Here is a 27384-nt window from a genome sequence, read left to right on the forward strand (position 1 = left end):
CTCTCACATCTGTACATGACTGCTTACCTTTCAGTATAACGTTATTTTCAAGTGATGTATGTAAAATGCTTATCATAGTGGCTGGTTTATTACTGCCAGTTCACTAACTGACAGTGTTAACTTTTTTTCTATGGTTCAGTTCTCTGTAATGACTAGGTCAAGGACAATGCTGTCCAGTAGAATTTACTGCAATTATTAAAATGTTCTGTATCTACAGTGTCTAGTCCCATAGCCTCTGGCCACATGGGGCTATTGAGTATTTGAAATATGACTGAAGAATTTATTTAAAGTTTTGCTTAATAAAAAAGTTTTACTTAATTTTACTCAATTATAATTAAAATTTAAATACCTTTATGTGACTAACAGCTGTCGTATTGGATATGGTAAGATATCCAGGTCTAAGGAATTGACATGGGAATGAGTCAATGAAGGAGAAAGACAGTGAAGTTTATTTTAGTTGAATAATCATGAAACTGAGAGGCCAGAGTGTCAGATGAATTATGCATCTGTACACTGAAGAATGCTCAGGGCAATGGCAAGACTGCGTTGGCATTGGAGGTAGTTAGGTAGGTTCCAGAGTCTTCAAAGAAGCATTTGGATAGAGGAGGGGAAAAATGTAATGGACCAAGAAAGAATGCTCTTTCCCCTGTGGGTTGTCAAAGATACTTGGATAAAAATGTTTCTGAAGCACAACTTAAGTAGTTAAGAGTCATTGAAAGAACAAGTTTTAAAACAGAAGTGGTTAGGAGCAGTAACAGTGCTTCAGAGCGGTGTTCTGTGACAAAACTCTAGTGTAGTAAAGAAGTATTGAAGAGCTGTGAGAGTAAAACTTGGTGCAGAGGTGGGAAAGGAAGCTAATTGCCAGGAGTAGGTGAAAGGTTAAGGTGTGGGCAGTTTTCAAAAAGCTCCTCCCGGTGAAAGCAGTAAGAAAGGAGGTGGTCGCTAGTGGGAATGTGGTGTTTTGCTTTTGTTTAGCAAATGGTAGGAACTGAACTTGAGGAAGGACATGAAAAAGTGAAATTGCTTGGTGTTTTCTTTCAGTGCATAGAGGAAATCTTGAGGCTGAGTACCTACAGGGTCTCTGTGAGGTGAGGAAGAAGTGGCTGGGTGATGACATAGAAATGTTGATTGGGCCAGATCTTGAACCATCTTGAATGGCATTATGAAGAATTGTTGGCTTTATCTCATAGTTCATGGAGAGCCAAGGAAAGTTTTAACTATATGAGGCTCCTGTAAGAGTTTGTGCTTTATAAATACTATTCTGGCAATATCGAGGACTATGGACTAAAGGTAGCCAGACTGAAGACAGATTGCTTCATCAAGCAAGAAGTGATGAAACCCTGAAATAGGGCCATAACAGTTAATAGAATGAAGAGGAGTTGGGAGAATTTGGGATTATAGTTTGGAAGTGGAATGAGCACAGCTTGTGGTGATGGAATAAGGGAGAACAAGTGTTAGAACCGAGAGGTTTCTGAGTTGACTAGTTAACTGATGAATTTATATTAAGGGACTAAAAAGAATGAACCCAAGTTTGGGATGGTGGTCAGTTATTATATCTCAACAGTTGAGATATAACTCACCCATTTAAAGTAGACATTTCAGTGTTTTTGGTGCAACTACCATTACAATTTCAATTTTAGAATTTTTTTAATCACCTTATAAGGAAACTCATACCTATTAGCAGTTACTCCTCATTTTACCCTACCTCCTTCTCCTACCTCCCAGCCCTGGGCAACCACTAACCTATTCTTAGTCTCTATGAATTTGCCTGTTTGGGACATTTCATATAAATGGAAGCATACAATATGTCCTTTGTGACAAGCTTCTTTTATTCAGCATGTCTTCAAAGTTCATCCAAGTAGTGGTCACTTTTTGCCTTGTTTTATGTATATTCATCTCTTTACATATTTTGTCTCCTCTACCGGAGGCACTATTGTTATATATTTTAAGCCTGTATCTATTAACAGCATATTTGCTGTATTTAGTTATGACTTAGCAGATATTTGCTGCATCATAAAGTTAGAAGGTTAACTCCACTAAGCATGAAATTAATTTAACCTGAATGAGTTGCTCCCACACATGCTTACCCACCAAGATGTGTCTTTATTTGCTGTCATAGAATGTTAGGTACCATGCCAAATGGTTCTGGTTCTGCCGTTAACTCTGTATGACCTGGGTATGTCATTATATTCTGGATACACTTTCTGTATCTGAAAATAGTTATAAAAATCCCTACCCTATATAGTATAGAGGAATGACTAAGATAATGCAGGTTGGTAGGATTTGGATAGAATTGGGGTTCATCCGGACAGTCTCTGAGAAGAAAGAGGAACAGGTTTCCTCTCCTATCTGAAAGATGAGTATTCTTATGAAACCTTTTGTAAGGCAAAATGGTGAAAGCAGAAAAGCAATTACCTTAGGATGCTGCTTCCTAACGTATACAGAAAACAAATAGAGATAAAGCCCAGATCCTCTCTGATACAGTTCAAAGCTGACAACTTGATGCTGAGATGCTGAGTGTAGTTCCTGAGGAGGGAGCTTAGCGGTTCTACTCTTACTGTTTGTGGTGTGTCCTGCCTCTGTAATGGCCTAGGGCAAAACAAATCTGAATGCTGTTTTTGCTTTTCACCTATTTTCTGGAAAATTTCCAGCTTTCTTCTGGTGAGTGAAAACAGGTACAGCCTTTACAATGGGGTTACATACAGTAAACCTAGTGTAAGTCAGAGATGCATTTAATACACCTAATGTACTGAATACCATGGCTTAGGCTCACGCGCCTTAAACATGTTCAGAACACTTATGTGAGCCTATAGTTGGGCAAAATCATCTCTCACAAAGCCTGTTTTATAATATAGTATTGAATAGCCCCAATATTCTTGCCTGGAGAATCCCATGGGCAGAGGAGCCTGGTGGGCTACAGCTCATGGAGTTGCAGACTCGAACGTGACTAACACACACACATGTTGAATAGCTCATGTAATTTATTGAATACCGTACTAAAAACCGGAGTGGTTAATTGGATACAGGAATGGTTGTCAGTGTTCGTTGTTCCGCCTTGTGATCACGTGGCTGACTGGGAGCTGCTGCCCAGCATCGTGGGAGAGTATCACCACATATTGCTCGCTCAGGAAAAGACCCAAATTCAAAATTCAGAGTATGATTTCTGCTGAGTATTTATGGCTTTCACACCTGTAAAGTTGAAAAGTCCTAAGTCAAACTATCATAAGTTGGGACGAGCTATACTAATGAAGGTCTTTTGTAAAAGTAAAGTGGCATGGGTGACCTGTAAATGTTTGACTCTATTGCCTGAAACTCCTGGGATAGGAGTAGCCCTTTTTCACAAGATTTGGAATTTTGGCCCCTTGAGTCCTTTCAATCCCATTTTACAAGGTCCTGCTTTTGTCGGTGGTACCACTGACTGCTTCTTTTGTCATCAACCTGGGGCGTTGTAGTTGTGTCAGGTTCTCCAGCTATTCTGTTTGGAATACCTTAGCACCCTTATTTCTTAAGAACACTGACCAGTAGCCTCCCTGTTTTTCATAGCGTTATATTGTTTTAATATGGCTGCATATAGTTGAATACAAAAAAAGATAAAGTTTAAAACCCACTCTATCCACCTTCCTGAAACAAGCAACTTATAACTGCAGGCCTACCTTACCGCTCTCTTTTGGAGAATTGTTCATGCTTTTATTAAAAAAAAAAAAACATATACTTAGTGTGTACTTGAATGCCATGTCTCAAAATAAAATAGTCCTCAGATCTCATAGCAATTCAGTGGGAGAAGGCAGACATAGATGATCACATGATATGAAGTGCAGTAGCAGCGCACACCTGGAAGCAGCCATTGGGACAGGGTTTTGAAGCAATTGTCACCTGGTGTTTCTTTACTAATAAATATAACACAGAAGCAGCCTGATGAAAAGCACTGATGTTCTTTGAGCCTCAGAACAACTGAGGTGACTCCCATTTTAGAGAGCAATCCGAAACTCAGAAAGGGTCAATGGCTGGGTTTTAAATAGATTCTAGACTTAGATACTATGTTTATTCCCTTGTCCTCACTATATCCTTGCCCCTTAAGCAAGAGTAGGAAGTACCCTTGCAGACTACTACAGTGCTCTGCCACCCCCCTCCTCTGTAAGCAAAGCTGGAGTCTCAGGTTCCCTTTTCTGTGTCTAGCCTGCTTCCAGTGTCGTCGGTGCATTGAGCATTCCAGGGCTGTAGCAGTAGCGAATATTGCTGATGTCATTGTTTGCCTTATTGGGATTTTGCTCTTTGTTTCACAGGGAGCTGTGATTGGTATAGACGATGAGGACGACAGCACCTTCACAATAACTGTTGATCAGAAAACCTTCCATTTCCAGGGTGAGCTGAAAGAAGAGATTTTTTTCTCTTCGCAGTCCCAACTGCTTCTTTCCTTCTCCTGTGGGTTGTTTGCTGGATGACTAGAATGGTTTTTACAACTGATCCTGTATGAACGAGTGCACAGGAACGTTCTGGATGAAGTGGTACTGCAGGTTAGGCAGGGATTTAATCATATCTGCAGCGGATACAGATCTCTTTGAAACATCTGTGGATCTGGCTGCAACTGGAGATTAAAAATTTAAACGATAAAAATCAGTGAAGGGAGAGAGTAATGGGCTGCTGCTGCTGCTGCTGCTGGCTTGTGTTTACAGAAGGTTGCTGATCTTCTTTATCGAGGAGTATGGCTCTGCTTCTGCATGAAGAGTCTAAAGACTGATTGTGAAGGTTGCAGTGTTTGTCCCTGTAAAACTCAAAATATAAATTAAATTGAAGCTAGTGGTAGCCTTTGGCTTAAGGTTTTGCTTTGCTTCAAGAACTACAAGTTTGCATTCATTTCATCTGCATTCTGTGTCTTGTCTGCCAGCCGTCATTTCTCTGCTATTATCCTTTTTATAGTTAATAACACCAAATGCCATCTGCCACTGCTATGTTTCGGCATTGCATGCTCTGGTTCACCGGTAGAAAGGGTAAGGTACTGGATGATCATTCTCATTTCATCTTGCTTTGAAAACTCTAAACCAGCAAATAAAAATCAGTTTTAATGATCCTGTTCTAATGTACTCTCATCTGTTAGGAGTGTCTATTAGCTTTGATACTAATGTTTTTGCTATTTTGCCTATCGAGAGTAACCTCTATTTTATATTTAAAGCAGCCCAAGAAACTTAGAAATTGAGAATATTTGCACTTTTTCTGAACTACAAGTGACAGTGCACTGTGATAGATGCTAGGTATAACAGGATAAAAAAAATAGTAAATCAATTTATTGTTTTAAAATTTTTTGGTTATGAAGTCTAACAGTGACCAGATACGTTATGTGAGATGTTCAGACAGCTATTGTCCTTCTGTATTAGGATAGTATATTGCAGTAATTTTTCTTCATTGTCTTGTTGGCACATAGAAATGAAAGATGCAGCTTATATATAATAAAGACAAGCCAATGTACTCACTTGTGATATCTCTAATGCTTTTAGGAAAAAGCATTCTTAGAGTATTTATTATGTTTGGTCATATTTTTTTACTCAGAACTGCTTTTAACTAATAATGCTCTCTTGAAATTTTCTACTACATTTAATTTCATAAAACATTTAAAATCTTAGTTTAAGAAAGTCCATGGCCTTTACTTTTAGGTTAAATATATAATGCTGCTTATCAGTGAAACCAGATAATACTCACACTCTGGAACTCTTTACTTGAATGAACTTGAATACTTTAATGTATTTCAAGTAGTAGCTGCTAGATACAGGTAAAGACTGCAGCATGAAATTCTCTCCTCTGCAGTTACTAAGAAGACATCTTCTTTGGACTTCAGAAGCTGTATTGTTTGCCTGTTTAAAGGAGAGGAGACTCAGGCCTCTAGAGTAAAGGCACCTGTACCTTCTCTGATTTAAATTATTTATGTTAAACTGATCTTCCCTTTAACACTTCTGTATTTATGTTGTTTGCTTGTAAAACAAATGATTCCTTTAATGAATCATTTAAATGGCAAGGATAAATAAGTGTTATATGTATTTTTAAAATGGATACTTAGTTCTGAGACTGTTGGATTCATTAGTTTGTTTTCTACTGTAATAGTTTTGGAAGTCTCAGAAACATGAGATTATTTGGCTTTTGTAAAGAACTCTAATATTCTTTATATTCTTGGACATAATAAGAATTATTTTGCATTCATAGGTCCTTGCTCATAAGTTTGCTGAAAAATTGATGAAATTTTCAATGTCTAAGGTCTTATATTCTTGATTAGAATTGAAAGCAAGTTAAGATGGATATACATTAGCATGTGTGTAAATGTGTTGACTTTTTAAAGTTTAATATAACAGAATTTTTTGAAGCAAGTGAAGTATCAATTGAGACATCTATAAAACAAATTCTGCTTACTTTCAACTCTTAAAGGGAAAGCTAGAATTTGTTTAGATCCACTAATTTGTTCAACATCTATTTTAGACGTTATTGTAGGTTCTGGGGACACAGTAGTGAACAAAATATAAAATTCCTCCCCTCTGTAGCATCTAATCTGATAGAGGAGAAAGCCAATAAATAAGATGAATTGGTAAAATATAAGGAAATAAGACAGTGCCAAGTCCTGGGGAGGAAAAAAAAAAACACAGGAAAGGAAAAAATGAAATAGAAGTGTGTGTATTTGTAGGGGGTGGTTTAAAATTTTAGATGGCTGGGGAGACTCATTGGGATCATGCCTTTCAGTGAAAGACCTGAAGGAAGTGAGGGAACAAGCTTATATGGCTTTGTTGGGGATGATGGTGAAGAGTAAATCACTCCAGGCAAAGGAAATAGTAAGTGCAAAAGGGTGTGCCGGCCATATTTGAAGACCAGCAAGGAGGCCAGCTCTGGTTGGAGTGCGGATAACCATGGGGAGGGTAGTGTGAGATGATGTCTAAGAGGTAACGTTGTATGAGGCCTTATATGACACAGTAAGGACATTGAATTTTACTGAGATAAGAAGCCATTATAGATGGTTTTAAGCAGAGGAGTGACCTGATGTGATTTTTAAACAGTTATCACCCTGGGCACTGTTTTGAGAATAAAACGCAAGAGGCAGGAACAGAGCAGAGAAACTAATTAGGAGGCCAGAGTAATCCAGAGGAGAGATGATGGCGGCTCCCACAGGGTAGCAGTGGGAGTAGAGAGGTAGTGAGAAGCGGTTGAATTGTGCATGTGTGTTTAATCAACTCTATTGAGGTATAATTAATATGCAATAAAATGTATGCTGTATAAAATTCAGTGAATATTGACGAATTTACTTACTCATATAGCTGCTACCATAATCAAGGTCTGGAACATTTCTGTCATCCAGAAGATTCTTTTATTCTTTTGTCAGTCTACGCTCCAGCCCCTGGCTCCAGACAGCAACTGATCTACTTTCTATCACTAAAGATTAGATTTTTCTTTTGGAGAGGTTCACACAAATAGAATCTTTCAGTATGTACTCTTTTTTGTCTGGCTTTATTTTAGCTCAGTATGTTTTTAGTATTCGTCCATCTTGTTGCATGTATTGGTAATTCCTTTTATAGTGCTAAGTAGTAGTTTGTTGTTAGATATTATATATTTTTGAAGGTTGTACTGTAGCATGTGAAAAAAAGACAGTAGGAAGACAGGATGACACCGTATTTTTGACTTGAGTGAGACTGGAGTTGCCATTAACTGAAGTGGAGAACCAGTTGGGGGTGGCGGACAGATGGGCGTCGAGAGCTTAGCCTTGGAGATGCTTATAATCAAGTTCTAGATGCCTATCAAATGTCCAAATGGAGATGTCAAGTAGGCAATTGAAGTGTGGCGTTCAGGAGAAAAGTTCAGGCTAAAATAATAAATTTGGGAGTCATTGGCATTTGGGAGGAAGTATGGAGAGAAAAAAGAAGAGGTCCAAGTAATGAACTCTGGAACACTTTAACATTTATTAGAGGCACAGAGAAGAAGTGGAACTAGCAAAACAGATTGAAAAGAATCAACCAAAAAAGAGGAATGAAACCAGGTGAGTGTGGTACCCAGAAAACCAAGATAGGAAGTGTTTCTTGGAGATGAGAGGCATCAGCAACTGTGTCAAATGCTCTTGACTGAGAAAGTTGAGGGCTGGTAAATGATCACAAGATTTAACAATCAAGTCTATTGATAACCTTGAGAAGAACAATTTAAAAGTAAGAGTATAGACAGTGCTTCTAAGTTCTGCTATAAAGGGAGGGTGAGAAATACAATAGTAGCTGGGAGAGGAAAATAAGTTTTTTTAAAGATAAGAGCAATAATGACATACTGTTCTTATGCTGTTGGTAGTGACTCAGTAGAGAGGGAAAAGTCGATGACACAAGAGAGAAAAGGGAAAATTATTAGATCAGTGTCTTTGAGACAGCAAGACAGGATGAGACCTAATACACAGGGAGGGCATTGCGTTTGGCTCAGGGCATAGACAGTTCATCCATAGTAACAAGAAAGTCAGGTGTATGGTATATACATAAACAGGCTGTTATCCATCATCTTCATGTCCACTGTGGTTTGACTCTCTAGTTGACTTGCTGCTGCTGCTAAATCGCTACAGTCATGTCCGACTCTGTGTGACCCCATAGACGGCAGCCCACCAGGCTCCCCCCGTCCCTGGGATTCTCCAGGCAAGAACACTAGAGTGAGTTGCCATTTCCTTCTCCAGTGCAGGAAAGTGAAAAGTGAAAGTGAAGTCACTCAGTTGTGTCCGACTCTTAGCAACCCCATGGACTGCAGCCTACCAGGCTCCTCTGCCCATGGGATTTTCCAGGCAAGAGTACTGGAGTGGGTTACCATTGCCTCTCTAGTTGACCCTCAGGTCCTGTATCCTGAAACATATTTTGTTAATCATAAAGAGGACTGGTGCCATGAAGAGAACAAACTTTCCTGAAACAATAGATAATTTTTCATTATAATGATTCTCAGTTCTGGTAGCTTGATATTTCAGAGTAGCTACAATTTAAAAGAGATATCATAAAATTCTCAAAACAAAGTTAATTTAAATTAACTTTAGTTTTGGGGGGGGGAAAAGCCCTTTTTCCCTCTTTAGGTAATAATTGAAATTACAGTCCTTGCATATTAGAGCTTTAAACAGATTTGAAAACTACAACTTCATTCTGTCATTTTTCAGAGATTAAAAAGAAAATGATTGCCAATTCATCTTTATAAACTGGCTCTTCTGATAAGAGCAAAAAATGATTCCTTTTTCTATCAGTCAGCCAGAATTGTTTGCATTTGGATTCTTAGCTAGACATTGTGTGGACAGCAGTTTTGGTATCCATTAGACTGGCTGTTGGGAGAAGGCAATGGCACCCGACTCCAGTCCTCTTGCTTGGAAAACCCATGGGTGGAGGAGCCTGGTAGGCTGCAGTCCACGGGGTTGCTAAGAGTCAGACACGACTGAGTGACTTCACTTTCACTTTTCATTTTCATGCATTGGAGAAGGAAATGGCAACCCACTCCAGTGTCCTTGCCTGGAGAATCCCAGGGACGGGGGAGCCTGGTGGGCTGCTGTCTATGGGGTTGCACAGAGTTGGACACGACTGAAGTGACTTAGCAGCGGCAGCAGCAGACTGGCTGTTGAGTTCAAACATTTAATGTATGAATAGTATGTGTAACTCCCTGTACTCAGAACTGAATACAAGTTAGTAAGACATAAGCCAGGATGTTAGAGAGCTTGTGAAGAAGTAATTATAATGTAGTATAAAATATGCTATAGTAGTAGAAATATGTATAGGACACTGAAATAATGGAGAGGCAAAAGAGACAGTACTTCACAGAAGAGCAGAGTTTTTCTTGTTACCAAGTAATTCTTTTTAAAATAATAACAACTTAAAATTATACTAGTTCTAAAAAATTTCAGGTTGTCCAGAATTACACAATATAAAAACTAAAAGTCCCTGTCGCCAAGCTCTGTCTCTCACCTCTCCCTCCTCGCCACCTCTGCCTGGTAGATTTCTGAAGTCCGTAGAGAAGTTTACCAGGCTGAGGGATGTTGTAGCATTTGCAAAGGTATGGAAATATGAGGCTACCACATGTGTTCCAAGAACTTTGAATGTTTGGTACCATTAGGACAGTGGACAGGAGTTGAGGCAGAGGCCTACATCTAATATGAAAGGGTTTTATTTTTATCCTGAGGTCTGGTAGGAGCCAGTGAAGCAGAGTTTTAAGCAGAGATTAGATAGAGTAAGACATGGTTCTCTAGATAAAGAGCCTTGATTTTTAAGGCCCTGAGTGGATTAAAGCCATTGGTAATGGGGAAGGAGAAGAGGAAAACAGACTTGACATTTTTTTAGTAAGTAAATCTTTAGGAATTGTTGATTGCTTGGAAATGGGAGCTGAGAGAATGAGAGTAGTAAAGGTATAAGAAGGATGTGGCTTCCTATTTTGGTTGGATGTTGTCAACATCTGAAATAGAGAATCTAGAACAGAGATGGTGAGGGACTTCTTGAATTTGAGGTGTCTTTGGGACATACAGGTATTGATGGTGATGTCAATTGGGTCTAAGTCTGGGCTTCCCAGGTGGTGCAGTGATAAAGAATCTGTTGGCCAGTGCAGGAGACACAGGAGACGTAGGTTCGGTCCCTGGGTTGGAAAGCTCCTGTGGAGAAGGAGATGGCAACTCGCTCCAGTATTCTTGTCTGGAAAAGTCCATGAACAGAGGAGCCTAATTGGCTACAGTCTTTGGGGTCACAAAGAGTCAGACACGACTGAACGTGCATGCCTTCCTTCCTGGGCTGAAGATGGAGATTAGTGGTTATCAACATATTACTGGAAGGTAGACTTATTAATAGAATTTAGAAAATTGAATGCTTCAGGGCTAGGCAGATATGCAAAGGAGTGAAGAGTAAAGCTGACTGAAGACTAGCAATTTGGAGAGCTTATGCCCTGTTTGAAGGGGTAGCTGGTCCTTAATTCCAGACAGTTGTAGACTTTTGGTAATGCTTGTCCAATGTTTTCAAGAGAAAACTGTCTAGTTTCTAAGTGTTTGAATATGTGCATATTAAATCTTCCAGTTTTAAAAAACAATTATGTAGACCAATGCAGTGCATCTGTGAGCTAGCTAAAACCTTCTAGATATTTTAGTCTGTGGTTAAAACTATGGTAGGGTGGTTATGAACCTTCTGGCAGATGTGAATGAGAAGAGAGCCTCCAAACCTGGCAGTATACTAGGGTGGGACCATCAACAGGCTCAAAGGAATGATCAGAAAGGTTGGGGTGAAAGTTACTAGCTTCAACCATGTGAAAGTACATACTGCTTTTATCATTCAAAAGTAGTTACATATTGGCAGTTCATATGTGACAACTTAATAAAAGACTAAATGAGCCATAATTCATACTAATTAGAAAGATATCCAGTTATTTGAATTTTACCTTCAAAAATTATATTTAATGCTTTTATATATGTATATAATTTATAATGTTACTGATAGTGTATTGGAATAATGATAGCTACATTTATCAAATGTTTATTTTATACTATTCAGAGTTTTACATAGTTTAACCCATTCAGTTTTTATGACCTTATGAAGTAGGTACTATTATTTTTATTTTATGGGTAAGGAAACTGGGGACCACATACATATAGGTAACATTTAGGCAGAAATGGAATTTGAACACAAACAGTTGTGGTCTAGAGCCATTCTCTTAGATGCTACAAAAAAGTTATAGAAATTTGTCAACTAGTGTATAATTAACTTTTATAATTTTATCCAGAAAGGAATTGGTGTAAAATATGAGGAACTTCAAATTACAGTGCAGGTTAATGCAATTAAAATTTTTTGTGATGTTCTACATGTTCCGTTGCTTAGTAGAAATAGTGGCAATAGTGGCAGTAACAGCTACTACTAAATATGTCTTATAAACTAGGCACTCTGTTTAACAGGCAATGTACATTACTTCCATAATTCCTTAACTCCCCAGTGAGGTAGTTATATTTCTACTTTTAGAGTCAGAAAAACTGAGTTTCAGAGAAGCTAAATACCTGGGATTAGTAGATTGTGCCTACGTCTATCTAGAGCAGTAGCTCTTAAAGTGCAGTCCCTGGCCAACCTAACTAGCATCACCTGGGAACTTGTTGAGACCACAGAATATCAGGCTGAGCCCCAGACTTGCTGAATCAGAAACTCTGGGAATGAGTCCTCTAGTGATTCTGACACACACTGAAGTTTGGGAATCATTGATCTGGATCCAGGGTTTCATGTTGTTATTCTGCTTTATTCTCATAGCCTTATATATTAGGTGTAAGTATCCCCAATTTATATGTGTGAGAAGACACAGAAAGTCAGGGGTCCTGGCCTTGATCTTAGATTGTTGTTTATTATGTCCTAACAGCAACCCACTCCAGTACTGTTGGCCCTGGTAGGCTGCAGTCCATGGGGTTGCGACGAGTCGGACGTGACTGAGCGACTTCACTTTTACTTTTCACTTTCATGCATTGGAGAAGGAAATGGCAACCCACTCCAGTGTTCTTGCCTGGAGAATCCCAGGGATGGCAGAGCCTGGTGGGCTGCCGTCTCTGGGGTCGCACAGAGTTGGACACGACTGAAGCAACTTAGCAGCAGCAACCTACATAAACCCTGGAGGAGGGCATGTCAACCCACTCAAATATTCTTGCCTGGAGAATCCTCATGGACAGAGGAGCCTGGCAGGCTGCAGTCCCTGGCATTGCAAAGAGTCAGACACAGCTGAGTGACTGAGCACAGCACAGGAACCTACATAGAAGGGCTTCCCTGGTGGCTCAGTGATAAAAGAATCCACCTGCCAATGCTGGAGAGTAGGGTTTGATCCCTGGGTCAGGAAGATCCCATGGAGAAGGAAATGGCAACCCACTCCAGTATTCTTGCCTGGGAAATCCCATGGACAGAGCAGCCTGGCAGGCTACAATCCATGGAGTTACAAAAGAGTTGGAGACACTTTAGCGACCAAACGACAGCAACAACCTACATAGAAGGAGTCTCTTGCCTTAAGTAAACCTGATGTGTGGGGAAAAAATGTCTAAATTTTTATGGGGTGAAAATTAGCAATATGTATATATTCTTTCATTATAAAATAATCCTTTACTTTCAAAGGATTTTAATAAAGGCATTCTTTAATCAGTGTGTTTTTAAAGTGATTTCAATATGAAATTTGTTTGCAGATTTATTTGGGTATACCTTTAAAGCAATACAAGTTGCATAAGAAAATGCAACATTTTTAAACAATAAAACTTGTTTAAATTAGAAGAACTTTTAGGAACTGTGTAAGTCTAGCAGAGTCATCTGTTGCGCTGATCACTGACCTTTTCAGCTCAGTCCATTAGAGCTTGCTTATTTATTAAAATGCAGAATTGCTATAAATCAGCCCAGTGGTGAAGGAAAGTGTTTAATTTAGAAATGTTATATTGATCAAGGATATTAGGGCAGCCCTTACTGCATTAACATCAATCAACATGGCACGACACATCTGCATCATTAATCATTTAGAAGAAAAGACTTAACTCATAGTTGCAGGCTTCTGCTTTAAAAATAACCATCTCAGCATTATCATTAGTAAACAAATTCCATTATTCTGTTGATTACAGACTTAAAAAAATTTCCTTCTGTGGTTATAGTTTTTATTTTTATGTGATAACCCCTCCTCAAAACAAAATAACCATTTATAGATTTTATTCAAGGGAAATAAATCCCCTATAACTAATTCTCTAATTAGATGTTATAATTTCACTAGGCATCAGGAGGGGAAATGCTACTGAATTCATGTATTGGTAGTTTGTTACATTACTGTAGGAGAATTGGATCTCAGTGGTATACTATTCTTAATTTGCTTTCTGTTTGTGATCCTCCCTGAATAGCCAGGATTAGTTGATATATAACTTTATTTTTTCTTAATTCTTTACATTTTATCCCACCATTTCCTTTTTCATAATTTTTGAGTAGTAAAATTAATTACTGCTCACTGTAGAAATTTGGGGAAATAGAGTAGTATACAGCTGGTACTAATAATCACCCATAATCATACCAGAAGATAATTATCAGTAACATGCTTGTGGATTCCTTTCTGATATTTCAGTTGTTTGTGTGAGAGTGTGTATGTGTGAATTTTACAAAATTGACTCATTTCCATACTCAGTTTTAAATATTATATTATGAAAAATTTCCCATGACACTGAATGATCTAAGAAAATGTGATTTCTAATAGTTTGTGTTATACTATTTGATAAATAATCATACTTAACCATTCATCTGTATTGTACAGATTTTTCTTTATATTAAATAATACTGTGTTGAATATCCTCACACATAAATCTTCAGCCAAATCTCTATTTAGCTTAGGGTAGATAGATTCATAAAATAACTTGTCAGAACAAAAAACATAAATATTTTAATATTCCTAAAATACTTTATTCCTTATATAAACCTTCCCCTGTAGCTTTCAAGGGAGATTGTCAATTTATATTTCCGTTCTGCTTCATCACACCATCAGCATTTGGCATTTTAATTTTAAAAGAATGCCAACCCAGTGTCCTCAAGAATATTTTTTTAATGTGTTTATTTCTTATTTGGTCAATTACTGATTCTTCTGTCCTTGTCTTTGTTGGTGGTGGTATGCTCATGCTTTTTTTATACTCTCCTTTTTGAAAGGGTAGACTCATTCATTATATCTTGCTAAGTAATCTTTTCATCTAATTTGGAACACGTTGCTGGTAGGTATTACTGTGAAGAGTAAATGAAGATATATAAAGAAGAGCATTTCCCTGCTTTAATGTATAATGTATAACTGAAAATGTACATGGAAGTAAACTGAGTTGAACAGACTTGCAGGGTGTAAAGGGGGTGCATTCTTACCACATACTATGAAGTCCTTAGTATGTCCTCAAGACACCTTGACTTTTAGACATAACATTTATTCATAAGACATATTCATACATTTTATACCTTTCTTTTAAAAATGAGCGTATAGGCAATGGACTGAAGTCTTAGGGGCTGAAGTCTAAGGAAGGAAGGAAAGTCGCTCAGTCGTGTCCGACTCTTTGCAACCCCATGGACTGTACCCTACCAGACTTCTCAGTCCATGGGATTTTCCAGGCAAGAGTACTGGAGTGGGTTGCCATTTCCTTCTCCAGGGGATCTTCCTGACCCAGGGATCGAACCCGGGTCTCCCTCATTGTGGGCAGACACTTTACCCTCTGAGCCACCAGGGAAGCCCCTAAGGAGTGTCCTATTGATGATCAAGATTTACTGCTTTTAGCATGCCTAATGATTTCTCAATTGATTTCTCTGTTATGTTTATAAAGTTTATATTGTCGCCCCTATTGGCACTTTAATTTTTCTCTTTTTCTACTAATTAAAAGAATGATAAAATAAATGTAAAATATATTAAAATAGTTGCATGAGCACTGCTCTTCCAGTGGAGGTGGTGATGCTAAGAACTAAATTGTTGCCTGGCAGGCTTTTGCAACACACTTTTGCACTGTGTGTTGGCACAAAATGTCCATTTGTTGCTTGATATAAGAAAATTAAAACTTTCTCTGAGGAGTCAGTGTATAAGAAAGTACAGATTATATGGAAGGTTGAATAGGCAAGCACTGCTTATGTAAAATGTAGTCTCATTCCTCAAGAGACTTTGGGGACTCAAAACTGACTTAGCCCTCTTCTAGGAGATTTTCCTGACCCAGGGATTGAACCCATGTCTTTTATGTCTCCTGCACTGGCATGCAGGTTCTTTACCATTTGCTCCACCTTGGAAGCCCCATGACTTAGGGAATAGTGAGCATTAAATTATATATACTTAAAAGTATAATAGGAATTCAGAGAAGGAAATTACAGTGATAGTTAGATTTTCTGTGTTTTTCAAACTTTTAATAAAAGCATTTTACATGTGCAATCTTATTTAGAAGCCTAGATGTGAGACAGAAAAAAGTATAGTTGCTCTGGTGAAAGTCAAAGGGTTGAGGGCCTACATCCGTGCCCTAGGAACTTTGAGAAATTACCAGTCTTCAATTTATTGTAGCCATTCTTTCTTTTTATTCATCCATTCATTTATTTTCATTGTCAACAAATAATTGCTTACTGTATACCAGGCACTAGGCTGTTTCCTGAGCATAAAGTAGTGAGCAAAGCTAAGCGCCTATCCTTAAGGGTCTCACATTTTGAAAATCATTATTCTAGAGGAATCTTCCTGCTTGCACACTTTCAGGTAGTTCTCTGACTCCAGGTTAAATATCCAAGAGTTAAAGCAGTATCTTTTAATAATGTCTAGACTGCATTCACCTTTTAGCTAACTCAGTGGTGAACTCTCTAAGAAAAGACTTACTTCTGCCAAGGTCATCTTTGGCCTTTCAACCTCCTTCACTAACACTGCATGTAGTTTATGAACATTCTCATGATCGTGGTGGCTTTAATCAGTGTACTCCACATGTAACATTGTTTCAGCATGTAAGTTCAGGTTATGTTTCATCATTGCATTTTGTTAATATTAAACTTGGAGAACCCTAAGACAATTTGACTCATATCCCTGGAAAAAGAATTAGAATTCAGGTAAACTATAAAAAAGCTGCATCTTTGCTGAGTTGGTGACTTTAATGAGGATATATCTGCTTTGGGTGGGACTGCCTAGTGGGTGGAATTAGTGGATCATATAAAAAAGATTTAAGCTAAGCCCTTGTATATGGATAATTTAAGTCAAGTGGGGATGAGTGTCAATGGGATTTTTTTTTTTTTAAATCTTGGAGAGAGTGATTGACTAGACATCTTTTTTGGAGGTGACTCTATTCTAGAAGTGAGTCTCTGATGAATAAAAGAAGGGAATGGAGTGGAAAGGAGCAAACATTTAGAGTGCAGTTAATGTGATGCTAGGCACCATAATCCTCATACGTACCCCCCCACATCTTTGTGAGATAGGTACTTTTATTCCCATTTTATGGAAAAGGAAACCGAGGCTTGGAGAAGTTTTTATCTGAGGTACCACATATGGGAGGTTGCTGAGCCTGAATTCAGGCCCGTGCTATCTTCATTAAACAGTGCTGCTTCTCCGCAACTCTTTTCCCTTCTTACTCTTAGTCACATTGACTTCTCTTTTCACCATGCCTTAGCCTCCCTGCAGCTTTAACTTCAGGCTTCCCTGGTGGCTCAGTGGTGACAAATCTGCCTGCTAATACAGGAGATGCAGGTTCGATCCCTGGGTCGGGAAGATCCCCTGGAGGAAGAAACGGCAACCCACTCCAATATTTTTGCCTGGGAAATCCTTCTGTCGAAGGAGCCTGGCAGCCTACAGTCCACAGGATCGCAAAGAATTAGGTGTGACCTAGCAACTAAACAACAACAATGCTATAACTTCAGTTCTGTCTTCTCTTCTGAATAGTACAACATTCCTACTCTGACGGTAGTTAGGGTTTTCATGCTATCCGGTGGTATGGTTGTCACAGTTTCTCCTGTGCCCAGTGTATATCCAAATTACTAGTTGTTAGTTGTCATTGGCAGGGGCCCAGCTGAAGCAAGGGAACTGGGATATTGGTAGAAATAGACTAGTGTGAAGCATGAGGTGAGCAGTCCGTCACCAAGTGTGAGGGAGGCTTGGAAGTGTAGCTGAAGCGAGTCTCAGGAATGTCTCTGTATGGATTTAAAGGCAGCATATCAAACATATATTGACCTGTACCCTGTTTAATTTTACTTCTATTCTGATTGTGGAGTTCTCATAATATGTCAACTGAGATAGCATGCTCAAGTTGTTGAGGAAAAAAGGCCAATATATCTTACGATATTCCTCCTTTGCAGAGGAAGTCCCGCCTCCCTGAGAAACCTAAATGTGGAGCAGGGGGTCATCAGTAAAAGGAGGATGGTAATACCGAGCTCCAGAATTGTACTGTTAGAGAAAATGTGTATAAATACTCACTATGGTGCCTGATAAATAACAGTGCTCAAAAAATAGTAGCTGTTGTTATTATTGTCTTTTATTTTATGAAGTTGCTGAGGATCATGCTGCCGCTGTTTTTGGTTTTCCCTTTTCTCCTTTTTCTAGCCAAGGGTTTGGGTTAGAGGTAACCCACGTTAGGTTTTTTAAAGTGCCACAGGCAAAAGCACAATACAAGGGATAGAAGCTGATTCCCTGATAGTCAGGGAGCTCTCAGTTTAGTAGGAGGAACGACTATGGGAATATTTACTAGAAAAACAACAATGAGGATAGTAGCTTGTGCAGGTTCTGTACCGAAGGCTTAACATGTGTTTTCTCATTTCCCTCTTTTAACAACCCCAAGAAATAGTTTTGAGGAAACTGAGGCAGAGAGTGCTAAATCACTTATCCAAGTGATTTAGTTTGGAACAGCTAGTTACAGTACAATGTAAAAGTGATAGAGATGTATTGAGATGTAGGAAAGAGAACTGATGGAGGCAGGAAGACGTCACAGAAGAGATGGTTTTGATACGGATTTTGAAGGATGAAAAATAGTTCAAATGAGATGTAATCATGCAGGAAGAGAAGTGAAAAGAAAGAACATTTACCAAACTTCACAGAAAGAAAGGAGAAGCACGTTCCAGGTAAAGGGAAAGTATGTGTAAAAGCTTGGAAGGATGAAAAAGGATGATTTATTTGAGAAATGTAGGAAGTGCAGTACATTTGAGAATACATTGGAGGTGAGGAAAAGGAGCTTGAGTTCTGTTTGGAACTAGATAGATCATCAAAGGTCTCATATACCAGAATGATAAACCAAAACCCCTTTCTGTAAGTTAGCGAGAAACATCACTTATTTTAGTCATGGAAATGTCATGATCCCTTTTGTGGCCTAGAAGGAACACAGGGAGCTGTTTGTGGAATGCTTTGAAGAGAAGTGAGATTGGAGGCGAGATGCCCGGTTTGGAGCTTGCTGCAGAGGTTCTGGCAGGAGGTGATGGGGTCTTGAACAAAGGCAATAAGAGTGCCCCAGAGAGGATAAACGCACAAAAATAGATATGCCAGGCAGAGTCTGGTGACCGTTTCTATGAAGATAGAGGGAAAGGAGCGCAGAATTATCCCAGGCTTCTGACAGAGTAATGGGAGGATCAGCTCTGCTCTTTCTGATGTCTTAAGGAGTCTGTCTGTGTCACTGCGGTGTCACCAGTGCCTGCCTGCTGTGGACGCACGTGCCCTCAATGCATATTTCTTTTTTTTTGAATGAAAGCGTAATTTTGGGCTATGTCAGGGTAAATGCAATTGTTTAAGAAAAACAGGTGATATTCTCCCACAGAAGAAGCCTCAGGGCTTCAGATCCCTGAGAAAAATAGTCTTCAATTAAGAAGTATCAGAAGGTCAGCACCTTAGGCTTGGAAAGAAGTGCTTACACCTGGGGATCAGTATCTGACTTATGCTAGCAGAGAGTGTACTCTGATTTGTTAATGGGAAGACTACGAGTAGAATATGACTGAAGTATATAAATTAATTCTTGACCATGTTCTCTGTGTGGAAGTTTCTAGCCATCTTGCAGCACTTTTGAATGTGAACTGATTGGAGTCCTTTCTTTTCAGGAATCTAAATTTTTAGGCTAGTGAAATAAGTCAGGGTAGTGCCATAAATGTAATATTTTAGTAATATGAATAGGTTAGTTCATGGTAGACAGAGAGAAGCAAATCTGAATTGTATGCTATCTGAAAAGAAATGCCCGTTTCTAGCTTTATCTGTGATGCTAGAATTAAGCTAACATTGCTGTATGATGTATTTTTTAGCATGTTTATCATCATTAAGAATTTCTTTTATTTTTATTTACCCTTTGTACCTAGTGAGTTGGTTTAAGCATAGTGATTTGGTATAAATCATTTAAGTCCTAAATTGTAGGGAGGGCTGAATCAATGACATGTTACTATATCTAGACTGTGTTTTGTCAGAGTTAAATCCTGTGAGATGCACTGAGGTTATGCAAGTTTATATTGCAGTCTTGGTCTGGAAATATATACTTTCCTAAAGAAATGTGAAGATATTATATTAACAGCTTACAGCTAAATATAGAGAAGGAAGGAAGTAACTTATTGATAGCTTTGTGACCTGAGCAGATTTCCTTGGAGAGTTACTGGGGACAAAGAGTGAAGCCTTCAGAAAGGTTGTTCCCTGGGAATATTTTGAAGATTATAACGCAGCAGTGTCTCTACTGTACTTTATGTACTGAAGACATATTTGCATATATATTACATTTTTTTTCTTTTGGCTGCGCCTTGAAGCCTGCAGGATTTAGTTCCCCACCCAGGGATTGGACTCACGTCCTCAGCAGTGAAAGTGCAGAGTCCTGACCCCTGGACCACCAGAGAATTCCTATAGGGAGTCTAAAGGGTCTCCCTGTCCTCTGTGTATAAGGAATAATAACTGTCTTCAGAAAACTCTCTTTAAAGTAACATAATCATTATAGTTTCTTCTTAGATTGATTCTGTCACTTTGTTAAGCCACCCCTATTTTGGCCTTGTTTACCCCATGGACAGAGGTACCTGGCAGGCTACAGTCCATGGGGTTGCAAAGAGTTGGACACGACTGAGTGACGTAGCACAGCACTTTAGAAGTAGACAAAAGAATTAGGTAGCAAATTCTATTTTATTATATATATATTTTTTATTTGCCCTGCTTTCATTTTCTTCCTGAATTTTCTAACATGTATTAACTTTCCCCCTCTCTTTCCTTTCATTGCCTAATTCAAAAGTTGGATGATTCTGTTATAGTTCTTTTTTTTCTGAATAACTCTTAACTTTGGTAGTCAATGAAAGTATTTTTGACGTTCTTTCCAGTTGACCCTTGAACAAGATATGGGGTAGGTGTCCTGGTCCCCTGGGCAGTTGAAAATCTACCTGCAATTTCTAGCCAACCCTCTGTATCTGTGGTTCCTCTATATCTGTTCTCCCAAATCTGGATTTAAACAGCCATGATTGGTGTAGTACTATAGTATTTACTATTTAAAAATTCATGTAGAAGTAGACCCATGCAGTTCAAACCCATATTATTTAAGAGTCAAACTGTATTTATCCTCATGAACTAGTAGTTAGCTTCAACTTCTCAGATTGCCTCCTTCCATCCCTCTCTCTCTGAAAGTGCTGCATTCAATATACCAGCAAATTTGGAAAACTCAGAAGTGGCCACAGGACTGGAAAAAGTCAGTTTTCATTCCAGTCCTAAAGAAAGGTAATGCCAATAAATGCTCAAACTACCGCACAACTGCACTCATCTCACACGCTAGGAAAGTAATGCTCAACATTCTCCAAGTCAGGCTTCAACAGTACGTGAACTGTGAACTTCCAGATGTTCAAGCTGGTTTTAGAAAAGGTAAAGGAACCAGAGATCAAATTGCTGACATCCGATGGATCATGGAAAAAGCAAGAGAGCTCCAGAAAAACATCTATTTCTGCTTTATTGACTATGCCAAAGCCTCTGACTGTGTAGATCACAATGAGCTGTGGAAAATTCTGAAAGAGATGGGAATACCAGACCACCTGACCTGCCTCTTGAGAAACCTGTTTGCAGGTCAGGAAGCAACAGTTAGAACTGGACATGGAACAACAGACTGGTTCCAAACAGGAAAAGGAGTATGTCAAGGCTGTATATTGTCACCCTGCTTATTTAACTTCTATGCAGAATATATCATGAGAAACGCTGGGCTGGAAGAAGCACAAGCTGGAATCAAGATTGCCGGGGGAAATATCAATATGCAGATGACACCACCCTTGTGGCAGACAGTGAAGAAGAACTAAAGAGCCTCTTGATGAAGGTGAAAGAGGAGAGTGAAAAAGTTGGCTTAAAGCTCAACATTCAGAAAACTAAGATCATGGCATCCGGTCCCATCACTTCATGGGAAATAGATGGGGAAACAGTGGAAACAGTGACAGACTTTATTTTGGGGGGCTCCAAAATCACTGCAGATCGTGACTGCAGCCTTGAAATTAAAAGATGCTTACTCCTTGGAAGGAAAGTTATGACCAACCTAGACAGCATATTAAAAAGCGGAGACATTACTTTTCCAACAAAGGTCCGTCTAGCCAAGGCTATGGTTTTTCCAGTAGTCATGTATGGATGTGAGAGTTGGACCATAAAGAAAGCTGCTGCTGCTAAGTCACTTCAGTCGTGTCCGACTCTGTGCGACCCCATAGACTGCAGCCCACCAGGCTCCTCCATCCACAGGACTCTCTAGGCAAGAATGCTGGAGTGGGTTGCCATTTCCTTCTCCAATAAAGAAAGTTGAGCACCAAAGAATTGCTGCTTTTGAACTGTGGCATTGGAGAAGACTCTTGAGAGTCCCTCGGACTGCCAGGATATCCAATCAGTCCATCCTAAAGGAAATCAGTCCTGAATATTCATTGGAAGGACCGATGTTGAAGATGAAACTCCAATACTTTGGCCACCTGATGCAAAGAGCTGACTCATTTGAAAAGACCCTGATGCCGGGAAAGATTGAGGGCAGGAGGAGAAGGGGATGACAGAGGATGAGATGGTTGGATGGCATCACTGACTCAATGGATATGAGTTTGAGTAAACTCCTGGAGTTGGTAATGGACAGGGAGGCCTGGCATGCTGCAGTCCATGGGGTCACAAAGAGTTGGACATGACTGAGCAACTGAACTGAACTGATCCCTCTCTCCCTTCTCTTCCCCAGAATGCATTAAAGATGTACTCTACTTTTTGGCTTCTCCTGGAGAGGGAGTATTTTCTAGCATTATGTATACTAACAATAAAAATGAATGAATTCAGTAAAGCTTAATAAGATTTTTCAGAAGATCAGGTTTACCGAATTTCAGGATTCATTGACTCTAGGTCTCTTCAAACCCAAAATAATATTTTACAACCCACCATTCCCAAACTGTTTCTCTTTCTGTATTCTCTATGTTGTGGAATAGCACTTTCATTTACCCAGTTAGCCAAATTCGAAGACTTCTGTTTCTCTACATCTACATCTACCACATTTTCCATATATCACTTGAGTAACGACGGCCATTGGATTCTCCCCTTTTTCTATTTCCTAAGTCACTTACATAGTCCAGGTCTTTATCACTTCTTTCAGTTTCTATATGGATCCTCTTCAGTTTGCTTCTCTCCTTCTTTTCTTGTCTTTTTTCTGCCAAATCGCCGTCCTTATTGATGTCTGGGTGAGGTCTCTAAAACCAACCTATTTCTAACATTTTTTTTTCCTTCCCTCCTTAGTATTGTCTTTTGTGTGTGTGTGTGTGGCTTAAAACAACACAGATTTATTATCTGTCAGTTTTGTAGGTAGGGACTGGTTCCTCCAGCTCTGCCGATGTCTCTGTTCCAGGTCTAACAAGTTTAAAATCAAAGTGCTAACTGGACTCTTATTGGCAGACTCTGGGAAGAATCAGGTTCCATGCTCATTCAAGTTGTTGGCAGAATCTTGTTCCTTATCATTATAGGACTGAGGTTCCATTTCCTTGCTGGCTGTCAGCTGGGGGTGCCTTTAACTCCTAGAAGGCTCTCCCTGGTTCTTGCATATGAACCCCTGTACCTCAGAGCCAGCAGTGGTGCATCAGGCCTTTCTCAGGCTTGGAATCTGTTTTTGTTTCTCTTCTGCCACAGCTTTTCTCCTCCAGTATTGTAAGTCTTAAAGATTGAAAACTCAAATCTTAATTTTTCTTAAATTTATGATTAAGGAATAGTGACCCCTTTACCAAAACCTGGAGTTGAAGTAGTTAGGACACATCTTCTGCAGTAGCTAAAATTCTTAGGCTATATTTACATATGGTGAAGATTTTTATTTACTGGGAATAACTTGACTTGGAAGCCTCTGGTTGTAGAATGAATTGAAAATAACCCGTTTTAACTGTCTACTTTGACTGAATCAGATATCCAGTTGCCCAGTGCAATGCTGACTCTGTCCAGGAGAAGCACAGTATTGCTTCAGATAGTCAAAGCAGAAGTTGTGGGGGAGAACACTTTTGTAAATATTTGGTTGTGTTTTATTCAGCAGTTTGGAGACTTCAGCCAAAACTGTTCATAAATCTTTGAGGGAGCAGCTTTAAGGATGCTAAGCAAAAATAATGATTTCTTAGGAAATCCAACCTATTTTTAGATTCCAAATATAAAACATTAGGTAAACCATACACTGAATAGTTGCAATCATCATTCCTCATTCAACAAATATTTATTGAACACTTGTTTGCCTGGCATAATTCTAGGGGCTTGGGATACATAAATAAATGAAATGAATCAAGACCCCAGCCTTTGTGGAGCTTGTATTTCTGTGATAGGAGACAGATAATAAGCATACATAAATATATATAAACATATATATATGTAAATATGTGTGTGTGTGTGTATATATACACATACACACACATATATAAAAGAAGTGATAAGTACAATGAAAAGAAAAGGTACAGCAAGATATGGGAATAGGAAATGCTTGGTTGGGAAGTCAAGTTTTAACGTACACCTCATGGAGGAAGTATCATTTGAGAAAATGATAGATTATTATTTGTCTGGTAATTATGAGTATCATTCAGTTGCTAAGGACATGTAGGTTTTTGAGAATTAAGAAAATAGGTATCATATATATGGGATCTAGGAAAATGGTATAGATGAACCTATTTGCAGGGTGCAAATAGAGACATAGACAAGGAGAAGAGACACATGAATACCAGGGTGGTTGGTGGTGGGGTGAATTGGGAGATTGGGACATATATACACTGCTCCTGCTGCTGCTGCTGCTAAGTCACTTCAGTCGTGTCCGACTCCATGTGACCCCAGGGACGGCAGCCCACCAGGCTCCCCCGTCCCTGGGATTCTCCAGGCAAGAACACTGGAGTGGCTTGCCATTTCCTTCTCCATAAGATTAAGCTGCCGCTGCTGCTGCTAAGTCACTCCAGTTGTGTCCGACTCTGTGTGACCCCATAGACGGCAGCCTACCAGGCTCCTCTGTCCCTAGGATTCTCCAGGCAAGAACACTGGAGTGGGTTGCCATTTCCTTCTCCATAAGATTAAGCTAGTAGTAGCTTAATCAGTAGTAGCTAAGATCCACAGGATGAGGCAAGACTGTCTTAAGAGGTAATTATAATTGTGCGTTGACTGGTGTAGTATTTCTCTAATTGATGTGTTCCCCCGTTCGCTCTTTTTTGCTTTCCTCTTATTAACCCAGTGTTTGCTAGGCTAAAAGTTTAGAATCCAGAGTTCAAGTCTGTTTTGCTCACTCATAACTTCTCAGATAGTATTTGTGGACTGTATAAATGCCCATATGCCAGACATTTTCATGGAAAACGGGGGTTCTTGTTTTTTTCTGGTTCATGGTGGTGAAGAATATAATGACGACAAGTTTAGTTCGATGCCGTGGGCTCTACTGGTGCTGATATATTGAGTTTCACCACCATTGCTCTTGCACCATTGTTGCAAATGTCAACATAGTGAAAAACACAGATAACATTTTAATGTTGTCATGAAAAGAGTTTTGTCCTAAGGATACCTTGTACCCTAAACGTTGTCATATATCTTATTTTATCCGCTTTTCTTCATAGACCTTTGAGCTAGTTGGTGATGTTAAAACCCCTTCTTGAAATTTGTGTGTATATATCTCTCAGTTATTAAGTACTGCCCTCCTGAGGTCAGACAAAATTAGTGACATTGTGACATGAATCCAGGTTTTCTGATTAGAGTTTTGAGCTCCTGTTTTTTCTATTTCATACACTATTTCCAAGGCAGAAAAGTTTATATTGTTATCTTTTGAGGAGGACTTTGTCTAGTAAGAAGGGGATGGAGTGAGGCTTATTTAACAGAGCTAGACTTAGTGGCAGCAGCAGCAGGGTTATTTGAAACCTAGAGACTTAATTTTTGCTGTCTCCTTTCTTGGTGGTATGTGAAAGTCGCTCAGTTGCGTCGCTCTTTGTGACCCCATGGACTGTACAGTCCGTGGAATTCTGCAGGCCAGAATTCTGGAGTGAGTAGGTGTTCCCTTCTCCAGGGGGATCTTCCCAACCCAGGGATTGAACCCAGGTCTCCTACATTGCAGGCAGATTCTTTACCAGCTGAGCCACCAGGAAAGTCCTTCTTGGTGGTATACCATTGCAAAATACCAAACTTTTCTATTTCTCTATTCTGGAAAATAAGGATAATAATAATACCTATCTCATGTAGTTGTTGTGAGGATTTAATTAGTTAATATGCGTTTAGACGAAGGTGTCATACAGTGCTCACACAAATTAAGTGCTCAGTAGAGTTAGCTTATATTATTTACACAGACAGAGGCAAGTCTTTGGTATTTCAGTGGAAGGAACAACTTGAGCAAAAGTTGAGAACTGTGAGTACAGCAAGTACGGTGTAACTGAAATGTACTGGTTTGTGGAGGAGTGTTATTTGGAAGTAAGATAGAAAAGGTAGATTTGGATCTGATTATTGCTGGACTAGATCTGTAAACTCAAAATTGTGCCCCTAATGCCTAAGACAGTGACTAGTATAACATATATTCATATACTACCTGAGTGTGGGAACATTTGAATAAATTTAAAGAAGGAAAGAGCAAATCCCTTCATCATGAGCAACATATAGGGAGAAGGTTACATTTTAATGTAGCTCACAAGAATGACTAGGATGCTAATAAGCATGTATTAGAATGGGTGGAGATACTTACTTCACTAAACAATACACTATTCAACCAAATGGTTATACTTTGCAAGAGACTAAGTTGCTTGAAATTACGGATTGTTTTATCTTTGCCTGTGCTTTCCTGTAGCACAGCTGGTAAAGAATCTGCCTGCAACACAGGAGACCCCAGTTCAATTCCTGGGTCAGGACGATTCCCTGGAGGAGGGATAGGCTACCCACTCCAGTATTCATGGGCTTCCCTGGTGGCTGAGACAGTAAAGAATCCACTTGCCATGTGGGAGACCTAGTGACTCAGACAGTACAGAATCTGCCTGCAATGCTGGAGACCCGGGTTTGATTCCTGGGTTGGGAAGATCCCCCTGGAAAAGGGAATGGCAACCCACTCCAGTATTCTTGCTTGGAAGGTGGGCTATACAGTTCATGGGATTGTAAAGAGTCAGACACGACTGAATGACTAACACTATCTTTGCCTGTAACGCCAAGATAGTACCTGATACGTAATGGGGCTCAGTAGATATTTGAGGAGTGTCTCAGCACTTGATCTTGTAAATATGATTTTTGTGTAATGTTTTCATTTCACAACAACTTTCAGAGAAAAAGAGAGCTTCCTGATTATAGAGGCTATTTCTTCTTTTTACTTCAGTTACAAAACAGGGAAATAACCACTTCCTTCTGCAAACAAGCAGTAGTTTATTCATAGAGAAGAAAATACGACAAGGAAGACAGATTCCTAAATAGTGGATCAGGAATGGTAAGGTATCAGAGTTTTGGAAACTTGTCTAAAAATGTATTTTAAATGCATATAATGGAGGAAATGTGAATAGATATGTAGTTAAAAATCCTGTAAATAGAAGTATT

The 27384-nt window shown here is 39.2% G+C and overlaps 1 protein-coding gene across 10 annotated transcripts in view; it reads left to right on the forward strand.

Annotated features, from left to right (window-relative positions):
• Positions 1-27384, forward strand: part of OSBPL9 (oxysterol binding protein like 9) — a 270472-nt gene that overhangs the window by 150756 nt on the left and 92332 nt on the right. For 9 of the 10 annotated variants that reach the window (XM_042247965.1, XM_012139203.3, XM_042247962.1 and 6 more), the window contains exon 3: positions 4284-4362. In XM_042247965.1, the coding sequence (XP_042103899.1) occupies positions 4284-4362 (79 nt within the window). Of the gene's footprint in view, positions 1-4259; positions 27278-27384 lie in introns of those variants that run through there. The other variant, XM_060409004.1, reaches the window with a different exon arrangement.

Source organism: Ovis aries, chromosome 1 (genome assembly GCF_016772045.2).
Source record: "Ovis aries strain OAR_USU_Benz2616 breed Rambouillet chromosome 1, ARS-UI_Ramb_v3.0, whole genome shotgun sequence".
Lineage (NCBI taxonomy): Eukaryota > Metazoa > Chordata > Mammalia > Artiodactyla > Bovidae > Ovis > Ovis aries.